General features: G+C 40.6%; 2 protein-coding genes across 3 annotated transcripts in view; both read left to right on the forward strand.

Moving 5' to 3' along the window:
- The window catches only part of LOC112144307 (tripartite motif-containing protein 16-like), a gene marked incomplete in the record, with an annotated part of 1,074,856 nt that overhangs the window by 713,980 nt on the left and 348,355 nt on the right, over positions 1-12,521 (forward strand).
- The window catches only part of larp4b (La ribonucleoprotein 4B), a 105,934-nt gene extending 93,413 nt beyond the window's left edge, over positions 1-12,521 (forward strand). For both annotated transcript variants that reach the window (XM_024268702.2, XM_036216288.1), the window contains 7 exons: positions 294-400; positions 503-754; positions 1,519-1,543; positions 1,701-1,871; positions 5,951-6,138; positions 6,216-6,327; positions 11,439-12,521. In XM_024268702.2, the coding sequence (XP_024124470.1) occupies positions 294-400; positions 503-754; positions 1,519-1,543; positions 1,701-1,871; positions 5,951-6,138; positions 6,216-6,327; positions 11,439-11,765 (1,182 nt within the window). In that variant the 3' untranslated portion in view covers positions 11,766-12,521. The remainder of the gene's footprint in view (positions 1-293; positions 401-502; positions 755-1,518; positions 1,544-1,700; positions 1,872-5,950; positions 6,139-6,215; positions 6,328-11,438) is intronic.

Here is a 12,521-nt window from a genome sequence, read left to right on the forward strand (position 1 = left end):
ACACTGCCCTGTTGTTATTTGTATAGATATCCAACTTCATATTGAGATCTGATGGATCTAATGTGTTTCTTTAAAGTGCTCCTTTAATGTTGTGAGCAGTATAGTTCAAGTTCTTGGGACAAGCCTAAGAAATTATGTTTAAAATGTTGGGCTGTGGTCTGAACCCGGTGCTCATCACTGAAGAAAGAAAAGAAAAAGTTTTTTGCAGAGATCAATGCTTCATTAATGAATTGTTTTAGCTTTATATAACATGCTACATTTCAGGACATTTATTTCATTTTTTGGTTGATCAGGTCACTCCTTTTCACAACAACCAGTTCATGAATGGGTTCACCCCATCACACAGCTTCAAACCAACAACGACGCCTCTCACCGTCAGACACTTCTCCCCCAGAAACAGGTTTGTCCTCCACACAGCAGCATGCGTCTGCCAGTGTGAATGCTTCACCGTCACCACTTTGTTTCCTTCAGCGCATCACACAAAGCCGCTCTGTCTCCTCAGGAATCACAACAAGCCTCACTTAAGGCCGACGATCCCCACAGCGGACCGCAGCGCCGGGCTGCTGGATAACCCCGCTCTCTTCTCCAGCTTCCCCACCGAGAGACTCAACGGTGTTCGAAGCAGCCCGCCATCGAGACTTCCTACCAGCCAAAACAGAACCAGGTTACCCTCCAACACGGCCTTTCCACGCAGAGACCCCGTGGGCACGGGGCGAGTACCAGAGCCCACCACCCCCGACTATTCCCGAGGAAGGTACGTCTCAGACGCGATCTTTAAGAGTCAGCCTTAGTTTGAGCCCAAACAGTTAAGTTCAACCAGTTTAAAGACTCATCCTGATGAAAATAATGTTTTTGGAGTTTTAAACATGTTCTTGTAGCCTTTTTCTCATGACAGAGGACATATATTTAGAAAATCAAGCCTAAATATATATTTGAGTTCTTTCTTCAAATTTTTATGAATCAGGAGAAGAAAAAAAAATGCTTATTTATGATGCAGACGATATGAGCATGCCACAAGCTTCCTGCACCCCTCCCTTTGAAGCATCCACTTACAGACAAATAGATCCATGAACGTCTTTGTTTTCCTGTTCTGGACTGGAATCTGGATCAAGACAGGATCGCTCTGATATTGCTGCCATTTTTGTTGCAGTGTTAATGTTAGGTTTGGGTTGTGAGGGGCTGTAAGCTAGCAGGAGAGCATGTAAACTGGTGACTGGAAGTGGGGTGAGCATACTCCATGCAAACAATACCGCTCATAACTCCTTCTAATAAACTCCTGTTGCTCTCTAGAGCCTATGTCCTAGAAAATGACCCAAGTTTTTTACTTTGGCTAAAGACGGCATAATTATAATTAAAAATCCCTTGGGAGGCTTTTTATAATAGATTACAAATGATCGGAGTGGGCCTTTAACAGACTCCGAACTCTTCCTCATGCAATTAAGGCAACATTTCACCTGGAAGGGATGTTTGTAAATTCAGATGTTCTCTTTCTAAAAGAAAAAATGTTTCTGCTTCTAGGAAAAAGAGGGAGGAAAAGTTTCCGGTAAGTCCTGTTTTGTTCTTCTGGTTTGATCTCAGCGATGTTTCAGAATTAGCTGAAGCTGACTGTGGCCCTCAGGGCGGACAAGACCAGCTGTCGCTCCCATACAATGTGAAGCTCCATTGTGACTTTATTTCTCGTGTTTGTCAACATCCTGCAGAGGATGACCCCTCAGTCGCCGCCTCCCCCTCCCAAACCTCCGTCTCCCAGCTTTGAGCTTGGACCCTCCAGCTTCCCTCCTCTCCCTGGGGCGGCCGGTCAGCTCAAAACAGACGATGCGTTCGATAACCGGTTGACCAGCAGAACGGTCGTCGGAACCAACAAAGAACGGGTAAAGCCTTACATGTCAGGTGCCTCATTTCTATTGCAAAGGCTTTCATTTTGTGTATTTTAAAATCTGGAAACACCAGCCAATTGTAATGTTGTTTGTAAGTTCTGTAGGTCCCAATCCGATTTGTTTGGTTTTTCTGTCAATAGAGTCCCAATCGGATACTTTTGTAACTCAAATATAAAAATTGAGCAAATGACGAACAGATCCAGGTTCTTCGCTCATATTATCAATTAACACTTAAGGACTCCACCTGATGACAGTTGTACTTATTTATTTATTTTTTTACATGTTCTCGTGGCATTTCTCTAATGATGGAGGACACATGAAGAAAATTTTGCTTAAAAATGTATTTCGAAGTCAAATTATTGTGAGTTAGGGTCAGGCAAAAAAAGTGCTGTTGAATAAAGCTTGTAGCTGTGATGTAGAAGCTATGAATCAGCATGCCACGAGCTCCCTGCTCTGCTCCATTCTGATGCTTCCGCTTGTAGACGACTAGAACCATGTACGTCTTTGTTTTCCTTGTCTGAAGCAGCATCCGGCTCAAAACTGTTCGGCTGGATAGCTCCAATATTGCTGGCCATTCTTGTTGCAGTATTAATGTTAGGTTGAGGTTGGGAGGAGTTGTAAGCTAACTGGAGAGATTGTAGACAACGGAATGATGGGAAAGCAGTTCAGCCTCACTCCCCGACTACAGTCCTGCCCACAACTCAGAGGCAAGTTTCTGATGAACTCCTGCCGCTCTGCAGAAACTATGTTCTAGAAAACAACACAGGTTTTTGATTTTGGCTTAAAGTGAAATAGTCATAGTTGGGGGTGTAACGGATCACGGGTAATATGTGGTCCGTACGGATCAGTAGCCATGGTTCGGCACACACACCACCTCAAATGCGCATTCCATCCATCCATCCATCTTCTTGTCCGCTTCGTCCCTTTCGGGGTCGCGGGGGTGCCGGAGCCTAACTCGGCTACTGAAGGGCGAAGGCGGGGTTCATCCTGCACAGGTCGCCAGTCTGTCGCAGGGCCTCAATCTCACACACATTCACTCTCACATTCACACCTAGGGGCAATTTAGAGTCACCAATTAACCTATGAAGCATGTTTTTGGACGGTGGGAGGAAGCCGGAGTCCCCGGTGAAAACCCACGCATGCACGGGGAGAACATGCAAACTCCACACAGAAAGGTCCCAGCCGGGAGTCGAACCGGGGCCTTCTCGCTGTGAGGCAAGAGCGCTAACCACTGCGCCACCGTGCAGCCCCTCAAATGCGCATTATTAAAAGTAATTGTCCGTACACACTGAATAACACTGGGCAAGATGGCACTGCGGATTGCTTCCTCGGTGTGTTGGTGCACGTTGCTTTGCTTTGTGTTTGCTCTGTTTTTTCTGATGGTACTCGTGGGGGCCTAGAAAAATATAAATTTTTGAGGTTACTGTAGATAGATTGTGTAATTTCAAAACTATTTTCAAGCATTTTTTGTAGAATTGGTCTCAAGATGTCTAAATATCATTAAAATTGACATTTTTGTTTGTGTTTTTATAAATAGCCCACAATGAGCAAATGGTTTGATGTAATATATGTGAGAGTATATTTACGCTTTGAAGTACTGTATATACAGTATGTTTGATCAAATATATGTTTTGAAATATTTCAAAAGAGTAATTTTAAACCCCTAGTCATAACTAAGGGGGTGTTTAGACTGGACACATTGGTTTGCTTAAAGTTTGTTTTACGTGAAACAAACTTTAAAATTTCTGGTTCAAAACAGAAATGTTTGATTGAAAACATGTGGTTCAGAACTCGATCTGAATGGTAAATGTTGTATACTTGTGTAGCACTTTCTACCTTCCGTCGAAGGCCCAAAGCGCTTCACAGTCACAGACCTATTCACACCCTGGTGGTGGCTCCACTGCCAAACACTGGCGCCAACCTTCCACCAGAAAGAAATTCGGGGTTCAGTCTCTTGCCCAAAGACACTTACACACATGGGCGGGCATGGTGGAAATTTAACCCACAATCTTCCGATCAGGAGTCGACCGCCCTCCCACTGCACCACAGAACCAAATTAATAGGGCTGTAACGAGTATCCGGATGCTCAAGTACTCACAATTTGCTCCCAAAGGATGCTGGTAACAATACTTAAATATTTTTGCTTTGGAAACATCGTCTGTGGACCCCCCTCCTCTAAATTAAAAATGGTTCGGTCCGACTGGACTTTACTTCCACAGCTGCGCTGTTTTTGACCGACAGACCCACAGAGTTTGAGGGAGAGAAGACACGCTTTAAAATCAGGAGTTTAAACACCTGATTTAGAGGAGAACCTCCATGAAAAAAGAAAAAAGGAGACAGTCTGTCTATTGCCGAGCGGAAAGAGGAAAGGAGAGAGTGCGCATGCTCGTAAACGGACAGAGGGGTGGGGGTGGGGGGCATCCAGTTAGTTGTAAGAGTTGGAAGTGATGAATTTGAGGGTTTTGTTAAAACATTTGCCTGAGGCTTTTGTATGGTGCTTCAAACTAGAATAATTAGTTGTTTTATTGTGTATCAATATACGGTTTGTTAGTGGCTCAATTAGTTACATTACATTAGTTAACTAATGGCTCAATTAGTTACATTGAGCCATTTATGTTTTATAATGAGGTGATCTAATAATAGTAAAATATGTAAATTGAAAGAATGTTCAATAACGTTTATGAAATAACCACAATAATAGTAAAATAAACTTGTTAAGGTATACAAATCTGAAGTCCCCACGAGACACCACCATCTTATTTTAAGCCAGGAAAAACCCTGCAGCTTCCGTCACAAACTTTACTCAACTTGACGCGGATGGATAGATATCAGGTTTATTTAATGTTAAGACCTGAATAAAAGCATCGGTACACGTTTACATTTCTGGATTCAAAGAATCTCCGAGTTTGGAGAAGCAGCTGTCTATTTTAAAGCATTATTTTCTCTCAGTTTTTGTAGATTTGGTCACAAGACATGCAAATGTAGTCAGAAACTACATGTTTTAGTATTTTGTTTGTGTTCAAACTCTAAAGATATTCTGTTTTAATAAATAGGTGTCAATGAGCAAACGTTTTAATGTTGCATATATAAATATTGTGTGTGGGAAGTACTTTATATTGATACTGAATATATGATTTGAAGCATTTCCAAAAATTAGCTTTCATATTGTTGTTGTCGTACTTTTTTTTTTTTTTTAACATTCAACTGATCCGAAAAATGATCCGAACCGTGACCCTAAAACCGTGACACGATCCGAACCGTGAGTTTTGTGATCCGTTACACCCCTACTTAGAACGTAAAATATTGAAGAACTTTGAGGATAGAAAACTGTGGAGAACATTTTCAGATTCTGTTGTTAAATGATCCAAAACAGCAGTGATTTTGATCCTTTTTATGTTGTTTTACGGTTTAACCAGAAGATTGACCAATAAAAAAGTTTAAAATGACAAACAACATTTCTTTCCATCTGAATCTTTGTGTTTTTATCATCAGTTTTGTTCATTTTGATCTCCTGTTCTAAATAAATGTATAAATGATGATTAAATACAAATAATTTCAATTTTCATTCATCCAGTAAATAGACATACACATAGCAATAAACATTAAAAAGTAAGAATCGGGGTTCAATTCGTGAATCGTTGAGCTTGATTCGTGAATCGAATCGGATCGCCACCTAAGTAATGATCCACAGCCCTACAAATTAAGCTGAGTCTGTCCGGATCCAAAGACTTTTCTGGGCTGAATGCATTTACAACAGGTCAAAAGAGCATCGTAGTGACCTCACCAGGGGCAGAGGAAGACGAATAAAGGCCAGAATCCTGTGTGTTTTGCTGCCTTTGTTCCAGGTGGTTCTTTTAGTTGAGTGTTTTTTTCTTCGTGGTGATGACACTTTCAGCAGCTGACAGATTGACAGCCTCTCTCTGCAGCTGAGCTGGTAGAAGCTTGTAGAAAGGCTTCAGTGGAGCCAGCAGATGTGACTGCATCATTAACTCCAGGATGGATGATGGAGAGCAGGAGAAAAGCTGTAATATTTCACACTTTGATTTTGCCTTCTCACCTTTGTGTTTCTGCAGAATGCCAGTGCTGATTCCAGCAGTGGAGCAGCGCTCTCCCCAGCTAGTCCCAAAGAGCCTCTCTGGACCTCCACCTCCCCGATGCTCCCAAGCTTCCAGCCCTCAACAACCACGACCCCCACCTCGGCCCCGTCGCTGACCCCAGTGACCGGGACGCCCCACAGTCCTGCTCCCTCCCTCCCAGCAGTGTAAGGACCACACTGAACTTCATGGATTTGAGAACTTTAAAGGTTTGACCTGTTGATTTTTTTTCTTTTTTCCCCAGGGAGGTGAAGGCCACAGAGGTGAAGCCAAAGGAGGTTCAGCTGTCTGTGGAGCGCGTTCCCGGGACTCTGTCAACTGCCAGCAAATCGGTGCAGGTCAACGGTGCTGCCACAGTCAGTATTGATTCCACTTCTTCTTTTATTCCTGTGTCCCTCAGACGCCCCATTCACCAACACAACAATTTACCCTTCATCAAACAGGATGGAATAATTGAGCCGTAATTCTTCACCATCTCATATTGATTAGTTTCAATAGCGGGTTGGTTTTCTTCAAGAAAATGCTGCATGAAGCTATGAAATCAAATGGTTTCATTTACTTGTGTTAGTCTGTACAAATAAAATTCAAATTAAATATGCCAGAAACCAATAGCTGCATACATTTAAGAGCACTTTTATGTTAATAAAAAGTGACTTTTCTCAGTTTTAATTCCTGAAACATTAATTATTAATTCAGAAGTTTTTTGTTGTGGTTCTTTGCAGCTTTTGGTGTTTTTAATTTAGTGTTGCTGTCACGGTTTGTAACCCTAAATACAGAATAAAAAACTCTGATTTAATATATCCATAAAGTAAACAACAAAAATCTTTTTTTATTTATATCAAAGGTTCTACGGACAAAAAAACTACAGAACTCTTTAAATTAAAAACAAGATTAAAATTCAATAAAAGCAACTAAGCATTTAAAGGAATAAAGTTTTATTTAAAAGGTCATTTATTGATTTATTACAGGCAACCTCGCAGATTGATTGAATGAAAAACAAAAAAAATAATAATTGCGACGTCTGTTCTGTCAGAACCTAAATGTAGTTGCACTTTTACTTTGAAAAATTTGCTTAACACCAAAAATGGAAAAAGTAATAAAAATATGTGAAATATTTAGGTAAAGCCAAATCATAAAATCAAAACTAAAATGTACATTTTGTAAGTCCAGTTTTAAAAAATTGAAAATACTCTTTTATGAGGAGGAGAAAACTATTTGTGTCGAGTTTTTGATCAATCACAATCATTTTCAAGGAATTATTGACTAGATGCAGTTCTGTAAGAAAACAAAAATCATCAGGCAGGAAGTAAAATTAAAATTAGCTGCTCAGTCTTTGTTTTGCCTTTTTTAGTTTCTGGAGCAATTATATTTCACAGTGGTCCCTTGCTATATCATGGTTTACCTTTTGTGGTCTCGCTGTTTTACAGCTTTTTTTATTATTATTTTTTTGTGCAATTCTGCATGTTTTTTTTGGCAGCTCACTGTTCTCTGTGTCCTAATTGGCTGTAGACTTTGTCAATCAATCTTCTTTGTGCTTTGTCTCCCGTACAGAATGAGTTCAGTTTGACACATTTACATCAATCTTTGATTACAATCAGATAGTACTAGGGTCATTTCACAAGTATACTTTTTTAAAATACTACTTTAAAGTAGTAAATTAACAAGAAAAAAAGTTGTAACTGGTAAATTACAAGAAAAAAATTGTATATTTATAACTTTAAAAGTCTGAGGTAAAATTTCTGGGGTTTTTTTTCTCATAAATTTACATGTTTTCAAATCATAAATGTATTTCTTTAAAATTCATAAAGAGTTATAAGTACAGAATGAGTTCAGTTTGCTACATTAACATAAATTTTTGATGGCGATCAGACTTTTGTTTTCATTCTCTATTAGTGGACTTAGTTTTCCTTGGTTTAAACTTTTAAGACCAATCGGAATTCTTCCCTTCTCCCTTCCCCTTCATTCAGCCCTCCAAATGGAGAGTTATGAAAAAAATTGTGTTTCTTATTTCGGACGTCACTTTTGTTTGATGACATCACCAATTATTGTCGATCTGCTAGCGTCAGCGAGGAGCTGCCAGTCCTCAAATATACATAACATTGGTTTTATAACTTTAAAAAGGTCATGCTACAACAAAAAGTCATTAATTACATTTAGATGTAAACATCTGTGCTTCAGAGAACACCCACCTGAAGAAAACGCGGTTTACCGTCGCAACAGAGGACTTCATATCCCCCTGTTTGGAGGGTCGGATTTAAAAAAAAAAAAAAAAAATTCCAGACACACTTGCACTAAAAATGCCCTTTCAGATGGAGGGGAAGGGATAAGGGAAGAATTCGGACTGGAGCTTTGAGCCTAAACTAGGGCTGCCACGATTATTCGACTAATCAACGACTAATCGACTATTAAAATAGTCGACGAATAATTTGGTAGTCGAAGCGTCGTTTTTTTTTTGTTTTTTTTCCTTGTTTTGATCTTAAAACTACTGTTCGCGCTTTCTAATGCCCGGTCTGTCGTTCTCTTTGTCACACATGCGCAGTGGTGCTAATCCGGTCGGCAGCGACGATGTCACAGAAGTTCTCTGTAGTCTCATAACAACATGCTAGCTCGAAAATGGGGGAAACATAAGGAAAATAAAAGAGGAAAAAGTGTCAAATGTGATTTCTGCACGACAGAACTTGTGTTCCATGAGATCACTATGGCGATGCATGAAGATGAAGCATGTTGTGACTAAGTTTGATCACGTTGAACAGAGAGCTTCGTCTAAGCTAACATCGGCGCTAACACAGCTAGCGCTCCCGCGGCTGTCATTACTGCGCTGTTTGGAGATGAACCAGAAGATCTGCTGCAGATCCGTGTCTACGGCGCTTCTGTCTGCATAGTGAACGTTTCATAATCTGCGCTCTTCTAACCAAACGCCGCGAGGACGGCCCGGATAATGAGTTTACACTGGAAATGAACCACTCGTCCAAGGCTTCATTCATATTCCGCGCCACGATCACGACGTTCGGTTCGAAGAGCGGATTATGAAACATTCACCGCGCAGACAGAGAGGCTGTATGTCGGTACGGATCTGCCGCGGAGTTATGGAACGATTTAAAACTATGAGTCCCAGAAGTGAAGGAGCTCTTCTAAAAGTCCAGAGCTAAGTTTACAAGTGTAGCATTACATTATCTGCATTAAGCTACAAGTAAATGTAACTTAAAGTCACAAAACAACAACAAACAGCAAAACAACCACAACATTAAAGAAGTAACACAGATTTATGGGTTCTCCCCCAAACTGAACAATATGAAGTATCGGTCTGCGCATGTGCAGTGGATGTAGGTAGTGAAAGAATGAAAGTACTGTTGTACATTCTAACATCTCCTGCTATTCTCCCTTTTTAAAGAATATAATTTTCTCCCTTTTTATTTATTTTCTTTGTTTCTGTGGGCATCATCAGGTTTTTATATGTATAGGAATATCTTCAGTTCAAAGATGTTATTAGAGTTTTGTTTAATAAATGGGCCTCAGTCATCAAATATTTTGAGTGTGTTTATATCTGCAAATAGCTTTTGAAATACTTTGTACATGTTTTATTAAATATATGTTTTAAAGCTTTAAAAAAGAATTGCAGGCTTTTAATAAGTTTTCTGTAGTTGATTCAGATTACCTCATTTGATTTAAGTCTTGTTTTTATACCAAAAACAAATAAAGGAGAAAAGCTGCAGATTCATTAAAAGATTAATAAACTATTGTCTTTATTTTAGTTAGAATATAGCTTAAAGACCTCAAGTTTAAAGATAATGATGGTTAAGATGAATGTTTTACATCCAGTCGCCGCACGAACCGATTAGTCGACTAATCGAAAAAAATAGTCGGAGATTAGTCGACTATTGAAATAATCGTTTGTGGCAGCCCTAGTCTAAGCAAGAGAAAAAAGTGTGAAAATGTCTAAAAGAAATGAAGAAAGAATGTAGTGAGGAGTTTCATAGCCTTAAACCATTTGTAATCCTACTTTGTGGTTTCACCCTTCAGATTATTTTTTAGAATGGACCCCCCCCACAATAAGAGAAGCTACGCTGTAATATTATTTATTCTATTTAATTTTTTACATTTGTACTCAAACAAGTTAAACCAGATCTTTTCTGTACTTGGTGCTATATGTAGTGCATGTTCCATGTTGTCACACCCCTCCCACTGAAAGCAGGCTTGATTGAATCTGTCAATCAGACGAGGTGGGGCCAGCGGGCACCACATGCTTTACCGGTGCATTTGATTGGTCAGTTTACGACTTGCAATAAAGAAATATATCTTTAAAAAAATAGGACTAGAAAGAAGATGTTAAGAATAATGCATTAGAGTAAGAATCATTATTTTGACTAATAAAATGACCCCATAGAGGTCTATAGGATTTTGGTTTCATGGAACCAGCAGGTACTTCCTATTTGGAACAGGAGAGTTTGACATGTGAGAGTGTGTTCATTATGAGAAATTAACTTTGCGGAAGCAACTGCCAGGCCTCCACGTTGTGCGTTCATTTATCACAATGCACACTTTGAAGGATATTTTCCCACTTATTCCATGGTCACTTACAACAGAAATAAATATTCAGTCAAAATTCAGTACTTTATTCTTGTTATTTTTTGGTTTAGATCGCTTTTTCACAAAAACTGGACCATTTGACCCGTGATCTGGCTTATTGTGATGGTGACATGGCAACACGGCACAGAGCCAAGCCGATACAGAACTCAACTGTAACAGTAAAGTGTTGCAAATTTGAAAGGAAGACCTGGATAAATGTGGATTGTTTTTCTTTTTCTGAAGTGAAGCCTTTAGTGAGCAGCTAGAACACAAACAACACACAATCAACCTTCATCTCCATATTTTACAGCAGGTTATAAACTCTGCTCTTCTGATCTGCTCTAAAAACAGAAACTCCCTCTTGTGGTGACTTAGAAGATTACACCGTTTAGTGCGCTTAATGATTGATGTGTGTCTTATGAGTCGGAGGATAACTAATTAAAAAAAAAAAAAATGAACTTAACATTATTGTCTAATTTTTCTATTTGAAGTCCTTTACCTTAAAAAAGAAAAGGATATAAATGTTGATCGTCACAATAGACTAAAGAGAATCAGTCCAGAGAGAAAGTTCACCTCTTACCGCTTGTTTTTTCTCAATGAAGAAAAGGTCTTCCTCATCAGAACACAGTGGATTCATAAATAGTCTTTGTAAAATGTTAATATTTATTCTGTTTTGGTTCTTTTTTTTTTTAAGGAAAATCTGTGACATATTTGACATTTAAAAATTGCTTTAAAAATCCAGGGCACTAGATAGTCCCACACTATATTGTTTTATTTTAAAGTTTGGGAATAAGAAGGGAATTGGGACACAGCTGTTGTGTGGTTTGATTAGCTCACAGTTCTGTGACTGTACTACAGCACTGTTGGACCTGTTTTCACAGCTGCTCTGTTCTCCTGTCAGGAGCTGAGGAAGCCTTCATATGCTGAGATCTGCCAGCGGGCGAAGGACGCTGCAGCCTCGCAGCAAGTCGCCACCCCCAAGGAAGCCAAGCCACCCTGCGTTACTGCCGCCGCCGAGGACAGGAAGTGCACTGACGCCCCCTCCCCTTCAGTGGAGGCCAAAGCCAGAGAGACATATCACGCTTCTGCCAAGCCCGGCTCGGCCAACCCAGCCAGACCCCTAAAGGAGGGCCGTAGACCAGCCGGTCGATGGGCCTCCCCTCCCCCACACCCAGGGAAAACCTTCAGCAAAGATCCCAACCACACCCCACCCAAGTCCCCGCAGTAGGCCATCTCCCCGCCCCGCGTCCTCCATCTCCCCCCCACAGTCCCCACATGCGGTTAAAAAAGGAAAACGTCAGGGCTACAGAACCCCCATCACAGTCGAGCAGAGAGGACGTCTCCTTCCGGATCAGGGCTTGCAGACAAAAGCACTTTACTGTGCATGTGGAGCAGCGTTTCTTTTGTTTTACTCTATCTATTTTTTTATTCTTTTATTTTCACCCCCCCTCTCCTCTCCTGTTGTTCAGCTCGGCCAACGTTTCTGGTCCAGACAGCCTTTGTGGGATTCAGGTGTGCAGGAAGCAGCTAAGCATTGATGGAAGAAAACTCCAACGGATTATGGGAAGGGTGCACAAAGCTGACGCCGCCTTCGTTTTGTTTTTTTATTGTTGGCTTAGTCTGCATGTTGAGTGAAACTGGCATGGAGCTTCATGTAGCTGAACGATGGATCACTGTGATGCGGTGGTTCAATGTCCGGAGGAAGTCTGTCGTCGAGTCTGCGGAAAACTCTGATTCTCTGGTTTACGTGATGGTTTCATTCCTGCTTGATTCTCGTATTTGTTGCCACTGTTTGTAACAAAGTGGGCTCTGTTTGCAGAAGTTTGTGGGTACGGTTTGTTCTGATCGGCTCTTTGGCGTCTTCGTCTTCTCCCTGGAACCGTGCAGACGCTGCTGTTGGGTTCTCGGTAACTGAGCGGCTCCCGTGTCTGACGACTTCTTCCTGGTGTCGAGCAGGGATTTTTTTTAGCTTCTCTAGCTATTT

The sequence above is a fragment of the Oryzias melastigma genome, linkage group LG17 (assembly GCF_002922805.2).
Source record: "Oryzias melastigma strain HK-1 linkage group LG17, ASM292280v2, whole genome shotgun sequence".
Lineage (NCBI taxonomy): Eukaryota > Metazoa > Chordata > Actinopteri > Beloniformes > Adrianichthyidae > Oryzias > Oryzias melastigma.